General features: G+C 39.1%; 1 protein-coding gene across 2 annotated transcripts in view; it reads left to right on the forward strand.

The window, feature by feature from the left end:
• neto1l (neuropilin (NRP) and tolloid (TLL)-like 1, like) overlaps positions 1-19,862 on the forward strand; it is a 407,478-nt gene extending 387,616 nt beyond the window's left edge. For both annotated transcript variants that reach the window (XM_039754358.1, XM_039754360.1), the window contains one exon: positions 19,064-19,862. Coding sequence is in view for 1 of the 2 variants with exons in the window: in XM_039754360.1 (XP_039610294.1) it covers positions 19,064-19,100 (37 nt within the window). In the remaining variant the exon portion in view is untranslated. The remainder of the gene's footprint in view (positions 1-19,063) is intronic.
• Positions 19,863-24,906: the final 5,044 nt, after the last annotated feature.

Below are 24,906 nucleotides of genomic sequence, written 5' to 3' on the forward strand. Positions count from 1 at the left end.
CTGTTGTTCCTAGATCCAACACCAGGGTAGCAGGGCAGTGAAAGGTTTTCAGTTTTACTAATGTTGATACAAGCTAACCATTCAAAACAATAAGTGATGTGTAAACACACATCTATAAAACAATGGAAAATTTCATAGCATGTATGGAGTAACACAATTCTGAAATTAGTAAAACAAGCAACCTTTCTTTTGCATGTGAATATCAGTTTTGCCTTCCAATAGATTTTTTTAATACATTCTAATTACCATATCTACTCGCGCATAAGTTGAGTTTTGAAACCCGAAAAATTGATCATATAATCAGACCCCGACTTATGCACCTGCTCAAAAAAGCCACACTTAATTTTTTGCTTCCTCCAATCACACATCTGTTTCTCAGACACATCAAATTTTGTTGCAGCAGCACAGTTATCAATTTCTTTCTCCACTTCAACGATTTTAATTTGAAACCAGCTTCATATTATCTTTTGATCGAATGCTCCATCGTACAAAGTAGATAAGGGATGCTCTTACGATAAAGGTGTATGAGAGTGTGAGATATAAAAAACACTAAACAGTGCAAATGTCGCTTCGGAATAGTTCGGTATTACCATGTGGTCACGTGGGCACAATACGTATAAAATAAAGGCAGTGTGATCCTTGGCTACTTTCTCAGGTGGGCATTAGCATGTCATAAGCTCTTGGACCAATAGCGTGAGTTGGACTTGGACATACGACCAACATTATAAAATACTGGAAATTATACGGTAAATTCAAGCCCCAACTTAACTGCAGGAGAACTTAAATGTGAGTATACATGGTATATTTGAATAGTGACAGTCGATATGATCTCTCTGGAACTTTTGCAACCCTCAGATGGAATGAGACAGGAAAAGTGAATTGAATGGATGTAGCACTATGAAAGTATAGAATACATATGGTCAATATTTAGGCCTGTAGTAGTTATTTTGTTAATACATCCATCAATCCATCTATCCATTTTTGATCCCTGTTAATCCAAACCATGGTGACTTTTGGAACAAAGTTAAAAGCATCCTTGGACAGGGTGCCAAATTATTTTGTAGATGCTTCCATTCATCCAGTTTTGTAAACTAATTTGTCTAATGCAGAGTCATAGAGAACCAGAGCCTATCCTACCAGCAGTGAGTCAGAGGTAGGATGTCACACTGGATAGGACAGCATTCCATTGCATGGCGCATTTACTCACAAGAGGGGCATTTAGTGTCATTGATTCACTGTCTGCAAAGCGTATTTGTGAACTTCAAAAAAAAAGATAGGGTACCTGGAGGAAACCTGCTTTTTGAGAATACCAGGAGAGCAAGCAAGCACCATACGAGAGTTTTAAAAAATGAAAAGACAACTTAATTTCATTAAACTCCTTTGGTCACAGAATAGCTGATGTGTTATAATATCTCATTCAGACATTTTTAAAAAGCCTTCAGGGCCTTCACTTCAATTCCTTTGATTGGTATAATGTCACTTGAAATAAAAGTAACATAGAACACAATTTTACTGTACGATTTGTTATTCAGTAAAATTTTAAAAACTGGTCAACGGTCTAAATACTTTTGCTAAGCACTTTATTTATATATAATTTTTTCCTTCATGGATTTTGTTAGTGTCTGTGTTTGTGAGACAAACATACAAGTCATGACAAAGATAGAACAAAAGTTTTTTGACATTAATGGAAGAAAAGTTAAAGTCTGGGAAACATTTTAAATTCAGAAACCAAACAATGTAAATACTAATCAGACCAAAATGTGTGACTTTGAACTGATGTTATCCGCAGTCAGTAGCTGATAAGCAAAACAGCAGAGTTTTGTTGTGCAGAGAGTTTTGTGAAATTACACCTGTAAATTACCTTGCATTGCAATCTCACATTTGCAAATTATGAAACTCTCTATAATTAGGTTTTTTGGTGAGGTGGCGTTATGTTTTTTATTTTGGAGATGAGAGCAAGGAGTATTGCTACCTAAGTGTTATTCCACAGCTGAAAACGCTGTCCCTTCCTTTGGCCATCCTCAAATGCCACCCTAATCTTCCAAGGCTACTTTCTACACATTGATGCCACCAGTTCCACCTCACACCACTAATGTAGTGTCAGAGGTAACACTATCTGTGCTCACTTTCCATTACTCTATAATCCAATCCAAGCCAGGATCATTATGGAGGTTTGCTGGTGGCCACACCCAGGTCAATGGATTTTAGTGGTGGAGAAGCAGATCTGAAGTGCTTGCAGGTAAGTGCTGATTATCTGCAACTGCCTTTCCACATTATGTACCATAATATATCTTGTCATACTTTGGTTAGCCTTGTGCAGGAATGACTGCCAGATTTAAAGGGATGGAGAGGAAATGTAAATGAGCAGAAAGTCAAAATCAAAGATCAGTCCCATTGAACATCAATAAACCAAATCTAAATGCAAGGATCAAAGCAAAAGTAAGGAGCAGCGAAATCTTAATTGAGCAACTAACACACACATGAAGGAAAGGTTTTTCTTTGATATCTACAGACTTGGATAGTAATGCATCTGACGTGTCGGTTGTTTTAGTAGCGCATTGATGACTTCAACCATGTATCTTCTGGGACTGCATAGCATAGCAACCATTGTTGTGTAATAGCAATGATGATACAACATGGTGGAAAGAACAAAAACTGCTTAAAATAAGATAAAAGAAGGTATAGCAGGTAATGTTGCATCCTAAAATGGCCCTGAACTAATCTTATACATAGTCTATTAAGAGCTTGCGTCTCCAAACAAGTGCTATAGAAGCTACAAATGGACACTTGCCTCCTATAACTTGTTTATGTAACAAAAAACAAAGGACATCCTAAATAACTGAAGACACATAAACACTAAATAGTTTGTTTGAGCAGAAGACACGGGCTTTTGAAAACAATCAGAAAGCTGAAGATATCACTCTTCTAGGTAAATATCCAAGTCCAAGTATTGAGTCCAAGTGGTTCGCCGTGTGGTGGGTGCGGCAACACAATGTAATCAGCGCATGCTCCCAATTCTGAAGTGGCCATAGTGTTGTGGTGATTAATATTTAAGATTTTGATAACTGATTTTAAATAGTCATTTAAGACTTAAGAAGGTGTTTTTTTTAAAATAAGCCATTGTAATTTTATCCCCTGAAAGTTTTAGTAATGCCATTACTTTTGGTTCAGTTTGGAAATGTAATTTATAGATATAGATAGATAGATAGATAGATAGATAGATCGATTTATGACTGGAATGTTTTAAGTTGGTCAATCCACCTTTCTCAGTCTCTCTCACCATCTGCCCATGAAGAGAAGACCACCTCTCTCTCTTGCCATTTCTTCATTTCTTCTTTCTTGGCAGCCATATTGAGACAGGCATGTGGCCTGTTTCAGTACTCCTTTTAAAAGACCATGTAAGGACCAAACTGGACAGAACATAAAATTAAAAACTGCCTATGGACGGAAGATGCACTGCTACTTAGTCGGTAATGGCTATTTTTGTTCCACTCATTTTATTTCGCTTATAATTTGGGCATATTACCTACTGTATACTGCATAATTAATTAAATATGTAGTTCCACCTCCTGCCTATTCTTTCACTCTGTCTATTTACCTGAGGTTACAGATAAAGAACGGAAGGGAGGATGAAGTGGTAATGTACCTGACCACAGAGTTGTAAGTGTATGTCAGGCTTTTTGATTAAGCTTGTGTAAAAAGGGAGTATAAAAGGAAAAAATATGGTCACATAGGACCCTTTATGACAAAACAGGCCATACACACTCAAATGCTGCCTCACTGATGGATTGTCACAAGCATTCTGCTTAATCACATAGCTCAAGTGTCCAGTGCGATATATATACTGGTATATATATATATATATATATATATATATATATATATATATATATATATATATATATAATGGCATACGTACTGGTACCGCCTGAATTTTACTGCACTTTACTGCTGTCAACTAAACCATTTCTGGTGCTGCTTCATGGTAAGGGGAGCAGGGTTCATGTCCCAGGTATTCCCTACAAGGAGTCTGCCTGTTCTCCACATTTCCCCCAGGGTTTTCTCCTACATTCCAAGGACATGCAGTTTAGGTGATATGGTGTGTAAATCTGGCTCATGTGTGCATTCACCCAATGATGGACTGGCATCCTTCCCAAGGATTGTTCCTTGCTTCCCCCCAATACTTAAGGGGATAAGCTTCTAATTCACCATGACCCTGCTCAGTATAAGCAGGTTAATAAAATGGATGGATGGAAACACAACTAGCCTCATCAGAAAAAAACTCCGCTAATAGTAATGAGGAAATCTGAGTTTTCAGGCCAGTTTTGTGAATGTAAGTAACGCAAAAACAGTGGCAATTGTGCTGTCTCCAGATATTCAACAAACACCATGCTGTTGCTACATATAACCTTTGAAAAAATGGAAGTGTTTTAATATTTGGTGAATGTTCACATTCAGTAGCACAGTTGTTTTACTCATCTGCATTAAAACACGGAATGAAAAAACACACAAAAGAATAAAACATAATTTTAATGTGCCAAAGGGCAGAGAAAGTTAGAGAAAAAGGCTACTTACTATTTAAATAGCTTTCAGTTCAGTTTCTTTCTTCACTTGATGACATTATTTACACCAGCAATTGTGATCAATATTGTAACATACAGGTCTTCGACTATAGATACAGGTGTGAGCAGAAGTGACGAACAGCTTCTCAGCAAGCGGCCATTTGTAGGTCATTGGGGCCTGTCATCTTCCCGAGAACTAACTGAACAGAAAAAGAACTCTGGATAAATATATTAAATGGACAGAATACATCTGACATCAAGTTGTTAACCACACATTTCACTGGCTGTGCTTCTTGAATACACTACAATTTGGCCACAAATGGCACAAAACAGAAGAGCGCAATGTATTCCAGTTTTGTCAAACAATCCAAAAATGTACATGTTATCTTTATTATGATTTTTGTGCAATTTGGCTAGTGCTGTTCTCTTAGGCCTTCCCTCTCTGAATACCTCCACTGTGTTAAGAGGGTTATAAAATTGATGTGTGCTTGCATAAAGCACACAGTAAGTGAATACATATCATAACTAGCTTCTCTGAGCAGTTCTCCTTAAATATTATCTAAACTGTTTGACTTATTTGGTTTAATTCTAATATCATTTGACTCTCTATAATCTCACGATTGTTTGGTATGTAACATTACCTTTAGATGCAGGTTGTGGCATGATTGCACGGTAGCGCAGTGATTAGTGCTGCTGCTTCACAGACTGAGCATCAATGGCTCAAATCCCGTGCCCAATCATTGTCTGTGTGGAGGTTTCTCATTCTCATCATGACTACTTGAGTTTTCCTGCAGGCACCCACATCACCAAAGACATACATGTTAGGCTAATTGGCAATTCCACATCTGCATCTTGTGTAGGCGTGTATACATCAATGGATCCTGCGATGAACAAACACCTCGTCCAGCGGTGTTTCATGACTGTTGTTAATGGGAAAAACTTCAGCCTGCCATGATCCTGTATTGGATTATGGTTTAGCAAGGATGAGCTACGTAGATGACTCCTCAAACTGGTAAACATTAGAAGTATTTGAAAAAAGAGCAGGGCACCCTGTGATGGATTGGTATCCTCAACAGATGTATTTCCTGTTTTGCCCCAGTGCTGTTGAGACAGGATACATCTGAACTTGTACTGGAATATATGTTGTACTGCACTGGCTAAGATATTAGACTTCAAACCACAAAGTGGGCAGTTCAATCCCTGCCTGTAACTCACTTTGAGACCTTAAGCAAACATGTATGTGAACAATTTCAGTTTGTCCTAGTCATGGACATTGCCTTGGATAAAGCTGTTAGTGAATTATGAAACGGTTGGGGGGGAGGGTTAAATGATTAATAAATATGCCACTTACTGGTCTGTATATTTTATTTTCTGCTAGATCGCAGTACACCGTGCCTGCTTCTTGACCATTCACAAACTTCCTTAATACTGGAACAACCAGTGGGATGAAAAACAATGGTGCCACAAAAAAGAATTTATAGTTTCTATTGTTCTTTTTCTTTATTTATGGTTTATTTGTTACCAGGCTACCACCCATTCTCTGAGTTCCTAATTAAACTACCCTGCTGTTAAAGTTACAGTTACAAATAACTCCATATGGATTTTTTTCCAGCACTTAAACAATAAAACAATGCTTATTTATATAGGACATATTCATATGAAGAATGTAGCTCAAAGTGCTTTACAAGATGCCAAGAAGAAAGTAATGAGGAAAAAAAAAAACTAATAATATTAGGTATGAATAATAATAAATAAGTAACAAAAAATCTATAAATAAAAATACAGTAAATCCATGCAATCTTAAAAAACATAGATATATAATTAGTAGAAGGGTAACGTCTTCTCTATATATAATTTCGCATTGCAAGTCTCTAAAGTTGAGGACAGAAAAAACAAAAATCAAACAAAAAAATCTGCAGGGGTTCCAAGGCCAAAAGACTGCCCAGCTCCCTCTGGGCGTTCTACCTAACATAAATGTGCTTAAATCATTCCTCACTGTTTCCAGAGTTTGTCTGAGAGGATTCAATACAGTGGGTCTTGCAGACAGCTGGGTCACCTGCCTTCATTCCAGCACTACTGTTGGCTGCAGTACGCCTCGACCAGATGGAGGTGGAGCAAAACACCACCACAGAAAAACCTGAAAAGAAGCACAAGAAAATAGAAATCAGTAAAGATTAAAAAACCCAGAAGAATACGATAATTCTATGTTCATACAGTGTGTTAAAAAATACTAAAATGTAGCTTACTAGAGGTCCAATTAAAAAAAGTTTTTAGCAGTTTTTTAAAAGTTCCACAGTATTAGCCTGGCAAATTTCTATTGGTCAAGTATTCCAGAGTTTAGGTGCATAACAGCAAAATGCCACCTTGCCACATCTTTTGATATTGGCTGTTGGAATTATAAGCAGACGAAGAAGATCTATGGTTACGATTTGGAGTGTTGGGGGACAGACACTCCAAAAGATAGGAAGGGGCAACATTATTTAAGGTTTTATACACCATTACTAGTATTTTAAAGTTGATTCTAAATGACATGTGCAACCAATGTAACAACGCTAAAACTGGTGAGATGTGCTCAGATTTTCTTGTTCTAGTTTAAGATTCTGCACTAATTACAACTGATTGATCTTTCTTAAGTAGTCCTGTTATGAGTGCATTAAAGTAATATAGTTGACTAAAAGCAAAAGTGTGAATTAATTTTTCAGACTCTTGCACTGTTCTATGAGATCTAACTTTTACAATATTACTTTACTGAAAAAATGCAGACCTAGTAATCTGGTTAATATGTCATTTAAACTTTAGATCAGTATATGATTACACTTAAATTATTTACCTCCATCTTGACTTTTAATGCTAAAGGATCAAGTTTATTTCCAATACCCTCGCAATTTCCATTTTTACCAGTCACTAAGATATGTTTTTTCCTTATTTAGTTTGAGAAAGTTACAACTCAACCATTCAGTGATACTAGTAAGACATTGGATCAGAGAGTCAAGAGCATCAGGGTCATCGGGCGCTATAATAAACCTTCACTTAGGCACTATAGATTAACCTTCTCAACACTCCGAGCCACACCTATTCTTTCATAAAGGTCAAAGTAAAGACCAACAAAACAAGGCAAGTAAGCCAATATCTTCTGGTATTCTTTTTGCTAAGTTTTTCAGAGATTTCGTTGTGAAGTCAATTGCCCTCGCTGCTGCGGAGGAAAAAAAAAGGAGAAGGTTAGAGTGAGTGCCCTGTTTTGGCCTGGGGTGGTATTATCTACTTCAGACGAGCCTGGTGGGTAATCCACAGACACAACTGAAGCATGTCATTAACCATCTGGATGCAGTTTGGTGCTCTGCAGTTGCCAAGAAATTTCTCACTAACATCAATGAATAACTTCCATAATGTTTTCTCTGCCCTCAATAGTAGATCTTTGAATTGTTTGTTATTGATAACATATCTGATTTGTGGACCAACAAAATACATTCCTTAATGTTAGTATCACTTATTTGTGGAAACATCTGTCTAAAATGTTAACTTTTAATGAAGCATTTAATCAGTCCAAGTTTAGCATAAATGAAGAGTAAGCAAAAAAATCTTTGTTGGGTTGACAACTGGTTTATGTCGCATACTATTCTGCCCTGCAACCAAATGCTAATGGAGCAGCTAATTCTTTTTAATGTCATGAGACTCTTTAGCAGAGCTGTCCCATCTGCCATACTTGGTTTATCCAAACTTCATTCTTTGTAGCAGTGTCACTACTTTTATGTCACCACAGATATTCCGGTAGTACTTTCTGTTCTGTATACATATATTTATATTATAAGAAAAAATCCCAAAAATAGGTGATTGAAAAAAGGTATTGTGATAGGAAAATGTAAATTTATTATTTGTGATCAGGAGGCCTAAACCAATAAGATAAACCCAAAAGTTTTGAGGATGCAAAATTTTCATTGTCCAGGAATATCAGGTTTTACATCTGTGATGCATGTATGTTCATCCATCTTGCTACCTATTTTCTGGACCTTGACAGCATTAGCACACCAGAGGGAAACAACACAGGCAACATTCATACATGCAGACACCCACATTCAGACACTGTCATAGTGCAAATGCTATAAAGACAGCAACTATAAAGTCCATGTGGTAAAACAAAGCATATGGACGAGTAATTGCATTTTTTTTAACTTGCACTGCATTTTTATCACTCTTTAATTAATATTGTTTTTATCAGTATGCTGCTGCTGGAGTATGTGAATTTCCTCTTGGGGATTAATAAAATATCTATCTATCTATCTATCTATCTATCTATCTATCTATCTATCTATCTATCTATCTATCTAGGATTTAGCTAACAACATTTTTTTATTCAGTGATGGTATACATTAGATTGACGTAAACTGTAACCCTGCCCCCTATTTGACAGTGTCTAGCAATTACTTTATTGAATGGCTGAGCAATACTGAGTGAAAGCTTTTTGTGTTGCAAGCATTCTTAAAGGCAGATTAAAATCCATTAACTGACTGGATCAGTGCCTGCATTATACAGGGGTCCTGGCATCTTTTTGCCTCATTCCAGCATCAACACTGTTTATTATTCTGCTCGGCTCACATGTATGCGTATCGGCATCCAAAAAAGGCAATGAATAAGATAAAGTGGAAAATCACCTGTGGTATACTAGTATAGATTCATGGATAGATGAGCCTCCATAATGAATTTGACTAGCCACAATATAATGTCCTTTTGTACTATGAGTTCTTCCCAATTTGGTATCTAAACAAATGATGGCACCAGATTTTACTATTTAAAAGACTGGACATTAGAAATTTCATCAATATTGGATATTGAATTTTATTCTGTATTGAACTGGATTATGTCGAATTGATAACTATTCTTCTTATTAGGAATGTTAATTTTATATAGGATCTGCATGTGTCTGCTTGTAAGTAAATTTTCAACTTGGGACAAATAAAGTTCATAAATGAATTTTATCTATCTATCTATCTATCTATCTATCTATCTATCTATCTATCTATCTATCTATCTATCTATCTATCTATCTATCTATCTATCTATCTATCTATCGATACAGTAGATAGATAGATAAAGAGAAGGCAAAATAATGTCAAAGTGTTTGGGCAACACTATGATGACTCTGTATAATGGAAATAAAACAATAATGAAAAACATGCAAAAAGTTGCCGAACACTTTGTTTCAGATGGGAGCACAGAACAGTGATTCAAAATGGCCGAACTTCAGGTCATATGGGTTCCAGGCAGGAAGGGTTGGGTCCAGGAGGACGGAAAATAGAAGTGACATTAGTGGTGGAACGGTTGTCCACATTCCGTTCTGCAGAGGGAAAAAAATAGAGAAGGTATTTGAACAAAGCGTCCATCTCTGGTTTGGTGGGTAATTACTTTTACAACAGCCCTTAAGATATCTATCTATCTATCTATCTATCTATCTATCTATCTATCTATCTATCTATCTATCTATCTATCTATCTATCTATCCATCCCCTGGTACTACTGTTTCCTTCCACATCCCATAGAAATACAAATTATGGACTCAGCTTGAGTATTTGCAAGTATGTGAGTGAATGTTCCCTGAGATAGCTTGGTGTCCAATCAGTTCGTTTCTGTCTTCCCTTCAAACCTACTGGGATCGATTCCAGCAAACTTTAAGTTGAATAAGGGGGTGAAAAAAGAAATGAATGAATGCTCCTTCTCATCTACTGTGGTCTGGTAATGAATGGCATCTGGTGATACTACCACTATGTGACATCAAACCTCATTCCAGACTCTTTTTCTTGTGTAGCTCCTAGCTTCTGGAACATGCTGCCCACCTCCATCCAAAGTGCCGACTCCTTCATTGTGTTTAAGAACTGTCTGAAGACTCTCTTTTTTAGTGAATGTCTTTGTAATTGATAATGTTTTTGAATCAAGGTTTGTTGTTGCTAAGAAAAGAATAACTAGTCTTGTTTTTTTCTGTAACACTTGTTGCAGAACAGACTGTTGTTTACTCGATTATGTTGACTTCTTTTGTAGGTCACTTTGGATAAATCATCTGTTATGTAAATGAATGTAAAAGTAAATATAGCTTGATGATAATGTTGTGTTTATTAGACTAAGTTCCTAGTTGGGAAACTCACCATACCTGTAATGTGAACTACGTATGTCTAAAATAGGTGGATCCATTATTGTTCCAAATGCAATATAATAATCTTAAATGGATGGTACAGGGACACAATGGGTTTTATGCAGAGGATCTTGCTAGAAAATAATATTGATGTAACACTCATTTTGGAAGCATGTTTTGCAGTTGAACATCAAGTTTACATGACAGCAAAGGTACTTTGATATGATATCATTGGTATAATATACCATGATATATTTGGGTTAATCACATACGCTCATAGTGACATTAAAAATGTCCATTTACTAACTACTACTATACATAATGATAGTCACATGGCCTTAGTGAAGGAGTGAATTGAAACAAAACTGAGTGCCATTATGAACAATGCTACACATCCTCTCTCTGTCACACTGAGGACTTTCAGCCACCAAATTATTCAGCAGAAGTGTGTCAAGAAATGGGACTGGGACTTCGTTATACTAATGGCAGTACCACTGCATAATCCCTTACTGAGACTGTGACAGTCAAGTTAGAAGTTTTCTTTCTTTTTAATTGTCTTCCTTATTAGTCAATCTGGTGGATGTTCAGACCAAAGTGTGTGTGTGTGTATTTATGTATTTTTACTCTCTGGGAACAAATGAAGTTCGTTATATCTATCTATCTATCTATCTATCTATCTATCTATCTATCTATCTATCTATCTATCTATCTATCTATCTATCTATCTTTGGCTCCCTCCCATGAGTCAAATCTTTCTTCAGCCAATCATCTACACTGCGGATTTCAATAGCCACTGTGTGTGTTAACTGGAGACAATTATAATGATGACAATAGTGAGGCTCTAATAAGGTGTTCTGAAAAAAACAAAGTGTTTCTCATGTTCAATTTGATTAATAAGGGGTCATTCAGATCAGCTGCATGGAATGGGAATAACATAACTATTATGACATTTTCATTTTCCAAGGAAGTAGGATATTCTCTCCGCGTTTGTATGTGAATTCTAAAAGATTTTACGAGAAGCCAACATCATCCTATACTAAATGAAGTAAGTATCAAAATCCCTATAATTAGATCCAATCCCAGACCTAGATGGAACTTTACAAAAGCCGTAATAGTAAATAGCCATCACCCGCTGCTTTGCCCGTGTAATAGTAAAACAGGACTGTGAGAAGGGCCTGCCCAGCTCCCCACTCCTGACGTCATGCATCCCCCTCCCCTCGGCCCGCAGCCTCTGTCTCGGATTAGCGTGAATATATGACTCCTGCAAGTGGAATGTTCAAGCAAATTCTAGAATAAAGCCTGATCTAAATCTGTTAAGTAGTTCTCTCGCTAGCTAAGTGGAGCTAAGGGATGCCCCATGGCTGGCGGATGAGTGAGAAGGGCCCCTCCCCTCAACCTGTTGTGTGTTTCTCAGATTCGCACAAATAAATCAGCAGCGCAAGCAAACTATGATACTTAGCGAGATGAGAGAAGTCACAAAATCAACACAAATGTGCAAGCTAATTAAAAAACCTGATCTAAATCTGTTAAGTAGTTCTCTCGTGAAAAGCAGACAGACAGACTGACATTAGATTTTATATATATAGAGATAACTTCAAAGAAGTTAACTCTTCTCAGTGATAGGAACTACATCCTCTCTGAAAGCTGGTGCTATAATGAACACCAACTTCCAGTGTGGCTTCTCTATATGTATGGTTAGAACTGGAAAGAGTGGAGTCTAAAGTGTTTGGGCAGAATTGAGACCTCAGGTGTCTTCTGGTGGTTTATTCTCCATTGTAAATAAGGAAACAGTTATGTGGTTAGTGGCTTCATTCCTCAGTTTTTCATTTTTAATAAATGTGTAAACCTTTTCACCTTTTCATTATGGGTAATTGAGTGTAGATTAATGGGCAAAAAAGCACATTTATTTTAAATGAATTCTACAACACAATAATGTGTGCAGAAAGTGATGGGGTCTGAATAGTTTCTGAATTCACTGAATATAGTTATGTGAACAAATATATTGGTGTTGTGACAGATTAGGGCCGTATCGCACCCTTGAACCCCTGTCTAAGACTCCAGACACCAGATAAAAGTCCAAACGATGACTTTATTATTGCTACAGTGCACAAAGCACCCTCTCCTCCATTATATTCATAAACAAATCACAATAATACACAATAAACAATCCTCCAACTCCCAGACGCGTTGCAACCCTTCCACCCAGCTCAGCTCGCCGTCTGGGAGCTCTCACAGTCCTTTTATTCTACCTGACCCAGAAGTGTTCCCAATCCCCAGTCCACACTTCCAGGTAGGGCACAAGTCCTTTTTCTTCACCCCGGAAGCACGTCGCTCTTCCTCTGACGCACCTCCGGGTTATAGGGCACAAAGGAATCTTTGGTCCTCCCTGCAGCTCCCTCTTGCGGCCCCTGTGGTATCCAGCAGGGCTGAGGATAAAAACTACAAAGTCCATGACTCCCTGCTGGTCTTCGGGGCACCTCCATACTGCAGGGAGGGCTCCATCTGGCGGCCTGGGTGTATTGGCCAGGATGACAAGCCGGCCAAAGGCCACAATACTCCTCCCACAGCAGAAAACCATGGTTTTGTGCATTTTGTCTCCCGAGGGACATCTTCCCCCAAGGTGATCCAAAGGCCGGACCTCGACGATGCAGCTGACACTCCCGTGCGAACCTAGGAGGAACAGTGTAAGCATAATTAGTTTGATCTCCTGCCCTCCTGGGACAACCTCTCCACTCGTGGCCAGGCCTGTGGCATTCGTAGCACAGCTGAGGTCCCCTAGGTAGTCTCTCTCAATGGGAGTTAGCACCTGGGTACTTCTGGCTCTGCACCATTCTCCGCTGAGGAGAATTCTCGGGCCGCCTTTACATTCTTATGGCCCTTTTCCGACTTGTCAGGAGACCCCTGTTTTATTTTACAGGATTCCTGTTTCATCTGGGGCTTGTCCACAGTCTGGGTCTCTCTATTGAATAAAGAGAGTCCTTTTACTGTCTGCACCCCTTTTGTTTTATAAACTACCGGTGGCGGCGTCTTTAGGGCCGCCTCGCTCCCGGAGTCAGCACTGTCCTGCTGCCCCGGATCGATCGGCCCTTCCCCCGACCACTCGGTTAACGATTTGGCCTCTCTTTTAGTAGAAATTAAAAGCGGGCCCGGATTACACTGCGTCCCTATTACTTTATATAATGAAATACGTGAGGCTCTTTCCCAAATTGCCGCATGTAACTCCTCACTTTCTTCAACGGCGCTTTGGCTGCAGCTCCCAGTTCTCCGACGATCTTTTCTATGGTCGTCAGGATCTGTAAGAATCTTACTACGGGCTCGATAAGTTTTTCGAGGTCCCGCAAGTTAACAACATTATTTACTTTGGTCGGCAGAAGACTCACTTCCTCATTAGTCTTACCTGCCGGCTGGGAGCCAATGAGCATGCCCGCTTCTGGCACGTGCTTTGACGGGTCTCGCGGAGGCTGCTCAGATTTGTAGTTTCTCTTGGTCGAGGGCCAGGTTGCCTCCTTCGGCGGACTTCGGTCTGTCTTATTTAATTTACTGACATCCCGTTCAGCCATTTCCCGACCCTCCTTACCTTTTTCCGGGGTGAGTGGTGCTTCGCTCGCCTCCCCCTTCCCCTTCGGAAAGTCGAAGTCCGTTACTTCGGACTCGAAGGAGCAAACAGCAGGACGCGGATCTCCTCCTTCCCAGAAAGCACCGTGTTTGCTGCCGTGTCCCTCAACTGCTGTCATGTGGAACTCTTCTTTCATGTGCCCTGGCTCAAACAGGAGCATGCCATCGACTTCGGGACAGAATTCTTTCTCCCGCGAAGCCTCCAGGTGATCATCTCCAAGGTACATGCACGGGTCAAAGTGTGTTATTATAAACGGGTTTTCGATAACATTCCCGGCACCTACCTCAGAGTGATCGTTGGTCCCTGGAGGTTACTCCGGACTTGTAAGGCCACTCCGTGACTCCTCCCGAGCATCGGCCATTGCAAACATGGCTCTCCCACTGGCGTTGTCGCTCTGTTTGCCCTTCTTCTTCCCCATTCCGGACTTGGAAAATTTGGGTTTTGGCGATGTTGTGGTGAGTCCTGACGCCGTTGTCTTCTCTGGGTTCTCTGCTGTATTATCATGGTATTTCCCTCCACTTGCCCTTTTACCTGTTTCCTCAAGGGTAAGGGTTCTCGTCAAGTTCGTTATCGGGTTGGTCTACTGTTGCACTTTAAGATGAACACACACACACATAGATAAACACACACACAGACCCTAACCACAACAGTGCTCCATGAATCACACACACACGCTGATTAACCCTTAGCACTTTAAACCACACAAGTGCTATAGGAATAACAGCCTGTCATTCAGCACTTCAAGAGACTTACTTATTTTCGGCATGAACAACAATACAATGTTTTAGTGATATCTCAGACCTAAATATTACTTTTGGTCTACAAGAATACATTTAAACATACAAAGACTCAGCACTCTTGACTATAGGCCATTCATCAGCCAAGAATACCTTCTTTCTCGTATTTGTTCCTTCTGTTGAGTATAGCGCTCTCACTCTCAGCCTTATAAACCTCGCAGCACAGAAATAATGGCAAAAATCCGGCTGTCACCAGGTGCTCAAAGAAATCTAACTTATTACTTCAATCACTCTAGACATTAAGACAAAGCATTGAAAGTTAAAAGCAGCATGGTATTTATTACAAGAATAATAATAATACCACAAGAACAAAGAATACTAGAAAATAGGTACTGATAGGAAAGTCTGAATATATATAGTCTTTAGAAAAAGCTTACGAAAAAGTTACAGATGACAAGGATGAATGTCCCAGGGAGGCGTTTGATTTAGCAATCGATGTTCATGATGCCTTTCTGACGACCAGGGCCGTCTTCGTCCGTTCCTCTTCTTCTTTGCTTCTATCTTCTTCTCCCTTTGCTTCTCTCTTCTTGCTTTCCACACCAAGGCATATTTATTATGAAATGTCAAGCCTTGGTTTCACAAAACATGCACCTGATTGGCTGGCTGTCCAAATGATTGATGAATTAATTCAATGTCCGTTTTCCCACACAACAAAACCTTTGATGTACTCTGAGGTGTCAGTAGTTCTTCCTGTCCCAAGCTATAAAGCAAATTGTTGTTCCAGTTGTCCATCCATAAAGTAATCAATAGCCTGAGGTATCAGCTCAGCATCCTTTCCCAGGCTATAAAACCAAATTAGCACGAAGCTATGAACAAGTGTTATAAAAGTAAGGTGTAAGGGAAGAAAAACTGCTTTAATTTGTCTGAGTTCATCTGTTGTCTTGTCTTGAACAAAATATAATGGAAACCAAAATGTACAGATTTTATACACCATAACATCTGCCCACAGAAAATTTGAAAACAGGTCCTCTGCAATACACGCTAAAAGATCCTGCCCGAATATGCCACTGTGACAGATTAGGGCTGTATCGCATCTTGAACCCCTGTCTAAGACTCCAGACACCAGATAAAAGTCCAAACGATGACTTTATTAAATTGCCACAGTGCACAAAGCACCCTCTCCTCCATTATATTCCTAAACAAATCACAATAATACACAATAAACAATCCTCCAACTTCCAGACGCGTTGCTACCCTTCCACCCATCTCAGCTCGCCGTCTGGGAGCTCTCACAGTCTTTTTATTCTCCCTGACCCGAAGGTGTTTCCAATCCCCAGTCCACGTGATTCACTATCACTTCCGGGTCAGGCACAAGTCCTTTTTCTTCACCCCGGAAGCATGTCACTCTTCCTCTGACGCACTTCCGGGTTATAGGGCACAAAGGATTCTTCGGTCCTCCCTGCAGCTCTCTCTTGCGGCCCCTGTGGTATCCATCAGGGCTGAGGATAAAAACTACCGCTGGTCTTCGGGGCACCTCCATACTGCAGGGAGGGCTCCATCTGGCGGCCTGGGGGTATTGGCCGGGATGACAAGCCGGCCAAAGACCACAGTGTGAACAAAAATATCCAGTAGTACTGTAGCTAAGTTACATTTTTTTTAAAGTTTCTAGAATATTCTTCCTAAAACAAGAAAAAGTGGTGCATGTATGAATCGTTGCATTGACATCAGACAGCACCCTTAGACCAGAAGCAGACTTCTTTCACAGAACATGTTGGAGAAAAACAAATAAATAAGGAGTAAAGTATCCCATAACACAACCACAAAAACAATCTCATATGGTTATTTTCGATCAATCTCAGAATGTAATTAGCTTGAAAGAAGGTAATGACTGAGACAGCAGCTTAACACTTTTTTACCATTATTACAGTTCATAAGAGGTGCTACTGTGGTTTAAGAGTGAAAACATTGGAATCTAAACAAGAGATTTACAGAGACTTAAAAACAAGAATAGCAATTTAGCCAATAAGGACTCTAGTATTTGTATTACTTGTTTATTTGTATTTGTAAGATTGCATTTATTTTTTATTACTTTATTATAATTGTCTTGTAATTTTATTTATTTGTTCAGTGCAATTCTCTTTTTTTCCTTTAATGTCTTGTAAAGCACTTTGAGCTTTGTGTTTTGTAGGAGAATATGCTATAGAAATAAATATTCTTCTTGTTGTTAAACCATCAGTTCCATTTCTTCCTCACTGTGCGATTTTGAACAAGCCACTTAATCTACCCGTGTGCCAACTGAAAATATAAACATGTGTGTCTCTGCTTATACAGCAGCCTGGAATGGTGTTCACTATAGGGAGGTAAGAAATGCAACACCAAAGTGAATGGATGTGATTATACTTTGATACGGATATTTAGCAAGTATGTAATACAGAAGGACAATATTTATGTCTGTAATCATCATTTTCCAAATCCATCCATCCAATTTTTAAATCCACCTAACCCAGCTGTTGCAGGGTTCACTAATGTGTACATCCACAATACCAATTTTGAATGGTCATTATTCTTATCAATCTATCTATCTATCTATCTATCTATCTATCTATCTATCGATCTATCTATCTACCTACCTACCTACCTACCTACAGTGGATTCAGAAAGTACTCAGGCCCCTTCACCTTCTGCATACTTTATTCTGTTGTAGACTTAATTTTAAAAGGATACATTTCCCTTTTTTGCCCATCAATCCATACTTAATAACCCATTATAACAAAGTGAAAACATAATTTCAGAAGGGGTTGCATATTTATTAAAAATCAAAAATGGAAATCAGTCATTCATATAAGCATTCAGATTTTGTATAAGCCTCTTTGCCAACCATTACAGTCTTCTTGAGTATGTCTCTAAAAGCTGTGCACACCAGGATTTGGACTGTTTATCACATTCTTCCTGTCGGATCCTCTCAAGCACCATTAGATTGAATTGGAAACATTTGTAAACTGCCATTTTTGATGTTCTTTGTCCTTTGGGGAGTAAGTCTAAGCTTTGGCTGAACCGCTCAAAGATAGTCAGTGACTTGTCCCGAAATCACTCCAGTGTTGTCTTGGCTGTATGCTTCTGGTCATTGTCTTGCTGAAGGGTGATCTTTTGCCCCTGTCTAAGGTTGCTTGCACTTTGGAGCAGGTTTTCATCAAGGACCTCACATTTTTTGGCTGCATTCATCCTTCCCTCAAATCTGACCAGTCTCTCTGTCCCTGCTGCTGAGGAGCACCCGATAGCATGATGCGGCCACCACCATGTTATACTGTAGTGATGGTAATTAGGTGATGAGCAATGTTTAGCTTGAGATTCTGCCTACAGAAATTCTTGTTTCATCAGACCAGAGAATCTTTTTTCCCATGCTCTCAGAGTCATTTAAATGCGATTTGGCTAACTCCAAGCGAAAGTTAGCCACTCTACCATTATTACCTGATTGATGGGGTTTTGCAGAAGGTTGTCCTTCAGACAGGTTCTACAATCTCAGCAGATTTGTCAAGCACAATTAGAGCCATTGGGTTATTGGTCACCTACCTAGCCAATGCCATTCTTGCCCAGTTACTCAGTTTGGCTGGAGCTCCTGGAAGAAATCCATGCAGAGACGGTCACCGTGCTGCCCTGTGAAAATATCCAGTAAGCCATAACTGACATACTGTACTTTTGAAAAAATTTAGGAACATTTTTATGGTGATGGGACCAATGATGGTAATGAATTGCTTCTGAAGAGAATTATTTTGAAGGAGACAGGGTTAACGTAATAATTTTTACCATAAAACTTCATTAGTCTCATTAATTGCTTGAAAAACCTCATATACTGTATGAATTAATCTTTTTGTATAATACATACATACACAGTATAAATCATCTGCCTCTTTTATACCATTTGAACCTAATTTTTTCGTTGTTTAGTTGTTCATCTTTCCATCAGTACACTAAATGATTTTAAATGTCTCTATTAAATGTATCTAATAATGTATTCATTTTTCCACAGGCCGATTCATCAAACAACAGCTTCTTGCCAAGTATGACATCCCTTGGGTGCTATTATGACCGTCACCATCCAGAAAGAACTGTTGCTAATATCAATGTAACAATCCTCTGTGCTGAAGACAGACAATACTGGAGTCATTTTGATCTGTAAATTACGAAAGCCCATCTGTTTCTCAAAGATTGAAGCTTTCTAGCAAGACACTGCATTATCTCCTTCATTTGCAGTCCTCAACTCAGGGTTTGGGTTTTCCTCCCCTTTCTGGCACCTTCCACTCTCCTGTACTGCATGTTGGGATCTAAGAGAGGTGTTCTATTCCTAAAAAATGCAGAATTTGGTTCCTGGACTATGCTGGTGAATATCTCAAGAGAATTGTGGAGATCATTTGCAAAGTATTTATGCACTATAATATAAACTGGAAATGTTCCTCACTTTGCATTAAAAAGAATGCAGGATTTATGAGGCTCTCTTATACCTCCTTATTTGGAAGCGTTGCATTGAAATGATCTAGAATATTGTATGCTTCAAAATCCATTTTCATATCTGGTACATATTTTTGTTTCTCTCGCTGCCCTTGTTTAAAATACTAATAGTAATAATGTTTTATTTTAATGTAAAATGCAGTAATATTTAATCATGTTTAACGTCATACAAGCATTACACGCAGTACAACTGATTTTCATAAAATGCTCATACCGCTCAGTGTTGGAAGGACGATTATTTTATAGAATATGCTTGATTAATACCTTTCTTACTAAAATAGAAAAAGAATTATGTTTGTATAAGTTTAACTTTTATTAAAAGAATGCTGTCTTATAACATTTTTGGTACTGTTATGTTTTTTTTTAAATGATAATTAAAAATACATAGAGAAATTGATTCAATGTATGAGAAGAACCACTTTTATTTTGTCTCTTTGTATATAATATATAAATATATAATATTTTCATGACAGAGTCAACTAAGGTGGCTAACAACTCTACTGAACATACCTGAAGTGGCTTGGGGACTACCTATAAGAAAAGATTGTACAGAGGTATGTGAAGGTCTTTACTGTGTGCCAGCAAGTTATAATCCCCCATGGTCTGCACGCTGGAGCATTCCGGACAACTACAGTTCAGGAACCCGGAAGTCGACTTGATGAAAACTTTCCCCTGTAGTAAAAGCAAAAAGACATACCATGTGGTAGTGATGGGTTACTACACATGGTGGCCAGAGCTGTTAACAATACCAAACACATCAAAAGAGAGAACTGTATGCTCCATTCTAAGGCATGACATCCTCACCTACTAAAGGGTCCTTAAGCTTATGCTATTGTGATGAGCATTTCAATTTTCTTTTGATTCGATTCTTTCAAACTACCCATTGAAATGAATGAATTTCATTAATTAAGTCTGGAGGGAGGGTTGTTTGTAATGACCCTGCTCAGATCACCTCACAAATATTATAATGTAATAATCTGTACATATATACACTGTGTATATATAGTGTGACAGATGTCTGTGGACATTGCCTCACTGAGATGCTAGGAGAAGGGAAGGACCAGGAGAGGGGCAGTATTTTCCCCGGAACATAAGAAGGCAGCCTTTCTGGGTTGCATGTGGGCCACGGAGCCGGGACACTCAAACCTGTGGGGGAACGTGGCCACCGCCAGGGGGTGCTTGGACAGCTCCGGAATAGTGGTCGGCAGTGCTTTCGCCACAACAGGAAGTGCTGCCGGAAGAGGAGCTGAACTCATTTGCAGAACTTCCACCACACCCAGAAGTGCTGGTGGATGTTAATCGAGAAGCACCTGGAGTACTTCCAGGTGAAGTATAAAGGAGGCCGTCACACTCCACTCGAGGGCGAAGTCGGGATGGAGAAGATGGAGCTATGAATGAGGAGTAGAGGCGGCCGAAAAGGAGAATGAGAAAGAGAAAGGGGACTGAGGTGGCAATTGTGTTGTGAAAAGGACACACAACAAAGTGTGTGTATATTCGGGACATTCTGTGTCTGTCTGTCTGTGGCTGGTCTGGTCTTTACAATATATATATAATTTTTTAATGCAGTATATATGTGTGTGTGTGTGTATATATATGATGTTACAAGGGTAAATCAAAAAATTAAGGCAATTTGAAAGTTCTACAGTAACCGCAAAGGATAGATGCTGAAGTAATACAACACATTTACAATGACTTATAAGTAGTTCGAACATACACAGGGCTGCGCTCTACCATTAGTCAAGTTGAAGCCAAGGTCAAATGAACATGGATGCTCTACTGCAGAATTTGCACCATTGTTGAACAACGTGCTGTAGTGAGATTTTTCTGTGCAGAGGGAGTGAAACCTGCTGAAATTCACCGAATGGTGTTGGCTTGTGCAGATCAGTAAGTTGATTGTGTACCCACCTTGTACAAATGTTGCAGTACTCCAAGTCCTCATGCACTATGGCATGCACAGATCCATAGCTGATATCCAAAGGTACAACAATCCATCGATCTTCTCTGATGAAAGCATTCACCATGTTAATGTGGGCTTGTGTGTGTGATGTTGATGGTTGACCAGGTTGAGCTTCATCAGTTACACTTGCTCTTCTCACTTTAAATCATTCTACACATTCATTAACATTTTGTTGAGTCATGTTGTTTTCACTTCTGCATTGAGCCAACACCTTGTATCCTCCTCAAGTGTCTGCTGCTCATATACAGTATCGGTCCCCATTGCCATCTCAATGAGACTTTTTCTTAGGTGTATTTGCAGGACAGAACTTACAGGTGACCGACTAGAGACTGTCACTGGTGATATCTTTAGCTGTTGGGGAAAAACACAGTTATGGGCTTATTACAATCATAAAAAACACCCTGAGGTCAATAATATTAATAATTATCTTAAATTGTGCCTTATCATCTGTTTCGCTAGGTTCTTCTTCCAGTATTCATTCTTGGAACTGTAATAATGCCTTTATCTTATGTCTGTGGTATATGTTCATGTAAGGTGAATAAAGGAATTAGAAAAAATTAACAAGTAATGGAAAATGCAAGTCAACTGCAAGTATAAAGCATGAATAACAATCAGAGCAGAGCTCTTTGGAGTGCATCCAGTGTTGATTCATCTTACCATATGCGCTAACCATCAGTTTGGAGAATAACGGACTCCAGAACAAATCCTGAATGAGGTGCAGTCTATCTCAGTGCCAACTTACAAAAATTAACATCCAAGTCTGCCAATGCTCACATCTTTGCAATGTCTGGTGTATTTATTTTAAACATACCGACTGAGTGGCTTCAAAGCTCGCCAAAACTATTCAATTCATGAAAAGGATGTGGCATTATTCACATTACTATTTAACATTTTTTAACTTTTTTTGTTATAAAGTTTTTTTTTATATATATAGGCACCAGAGGGTCACCTTTTAGGTTCATCTAAAGTAAGTAGTACCACCCTGGGATGAGAGGGAATGCTGTTGCTAATGGTCTTGTCTTCTTTTTCCCTTATGGGAGATGGAGTCTGGAAATGCAGCCCTGTTGGGGTTTTTGGATGCTGCCAGAGGGCACTGCTGGGGGAGGACTGCCCTGGTTTCCACATAATCCGAAAATTCTCTAGACGACCTGGACAGGAGGCCTGCAGGAGTCTCATCTTGCTCCACCAGTAGTGGGATTTTATGTGCCTTTTGGGGCTCCATTGGTGCAAGACCCCACTTCTGATTACATGTGACGCATGAGTCACTGTTTTGCACCCAAAAGATGAGGGTGAGTCTAACGAATTCAGGAAAACCAGCTTTATTCCACTCTAAACAGGAACAGCAAGGTTATTTGTTGTTGTTGTTGTATTTATTGCAGCGGGAGCTACCACTCTACTACACACAGGCACAGCAAATGGGCAGGGTTGGGGACAGGACAGTGGTTACAATGTTTCCTGCATCCTTCATCAGGTGACACACATTGTTTGTGCTGGCAGTGAAGTTTACAGTTGCCTCTGTGGCTCTGCGAACCTGCAAGGAGTTAAAAAATCTCATTATATATATACAGTAATCCCTCGCTATATCGCGCTTCGACTTTCGCGGCTTCACTCTATCGCGGATTTTAAATGTAAGCACATCTAAATATATATCACGGATTTTTCGCTGGTTCGCGGATTTCTGCGGACAATGGGTCTTTTAATTTATGGTACTTGGTTCCTCAGTTTGTTTGCCCAGTTGATTTTATACAAGGGACGCTATTGGCGGATGGCTTAGAAGCTACCCAATCAGAGCATGTATTACATATTAACTAAAAATCCTCAATGCTATAAGATATGCTTCCCGTGCGGTGCTTGATTGTTTGCTTGTCTCTGCCTCTATCTCACCCTCTCTGACATTCTCTGCGCCTGACGGAGGGGCTGTGAGCAGAGGTGCTGTTTGCACAGAAGCTGTTTGCCTAGTGGATACAAACGCACCTCTAAGAAATGCTGGCCGCTTTATCACGGTGCTTCCAAAAACACACTTATTGATTTTTTGATTGTTTGCTTTAATCTCGCTCGCTCTCTCTGACGTTCTCTGCGCCTGACGGAGGAGATGTGAGCAGAGGGCTGTTGCACAGAGGCTGTTTGCTTAGAAGATACAGGCGCTCCTCTAAAAAAATGCCGCCGGCAAACTTAAAAGCACACGTATTGATTTTTTGATTGTTTGCTTTTCTTTGCGTGCGATCTCTCTCTCTCTCTGAAATTCTCTGCTCCTGAAGAGAAGAAGATCTATTTGCATTCTTTTAATTGTGAGAAAGTACTGTCATCTCTGTCTTGTCATGGAGCACAGTTTAAACTTTTGACTAAAGGGTGTTATTTCATGTCTAGAGGGCTCTAATAATGTTAACAGTGTGGGAGAGTTTCTAAGGGCTTAAAATATATAAAAATAACCATACAAACATATGGTTTCTACTTCATGATTTTCATCTATCGCGGGGGTCTGGAACAACCCCGATCGAGAGGATTACTGTATATATATATATATATATATATATATATATATATATATATATATATATACAGTACTAGGGGGCTCGCCAACCCCAGTGTTTCGTTAATCGGATATACAATTAAAATTTTTTTTCTTTGGAATTGTTTCAATTTCATTATTTGCACTTTTACTTTAAAGCTTCATTAAAAACAATATTTTTTGGAGACACATTGTGACAATGCAACGTATAACTGCCCGTGAGTGAATATTGTTTCTGTTTCTCTAATAAATAATCTGACTTTTTCTAATGTTTGTCCCTGTGATTTATTGATTGTCATAGCAAAAGCTATTCTCATAGTAAAGATTTTAATACGAATGGCATATCACAATCTCCTTTGGTGTGTAATGTTATTCGCGGAATATATACACTACCTTTCTTTTTGCCTGTTAAAATTTGTATCACTTCTCCGTGATCATAAATATACACCTGACCGAACGTATTCTTTGAAATTTAACTTGCCGTTGCTTTAACTGTTGCGGAACAACAGATTCTCATAGCGTATGGTCTATTATTGTGGAAATCCACGTTTTGTGCATAAGAATGATGCAAATGTGAAAAGACTCTACTCTTTGCCTTTTATTTCTGACCTCGATTTGTCCTGCTCTCTTTTCAGTTACACCTGGTTCTGATGATTAATCACCTTTTGTTTTGTGGTAATGCGATCTTTTCTATCTTTTCTTTGATACTGTAGCGACTGACATGATAAAGTGTCACAAAAGTTTTACTTGAACAATCTCTGACTTCGTAACCCCAAACACAACTTTCTAGCACTTTCTCCAATCCCTCATCGGCCGCATCTCTCCCAAGCATCAATCAATACCCCGCTATCAGTCTTCTGTGCTGTACTCTGCCCTCCCTCAATCAGACCGAACAGTC

Source organism: Polypterus senegalus, chromosome 5, assembly GCF_016835505.1.
Source record: "Polypterus senegalus isolate Bchr_013 chromosome 5, ASM1683550v1, whole genome shotgun sequence".
NCBI classification, from domain to species: domain Eukaryota; kingdom Metazoa; phylum Chordata; class Cladistia; order Polypteriformes; family Polypteridae; genus Polypterus; species Polypterus senegalus.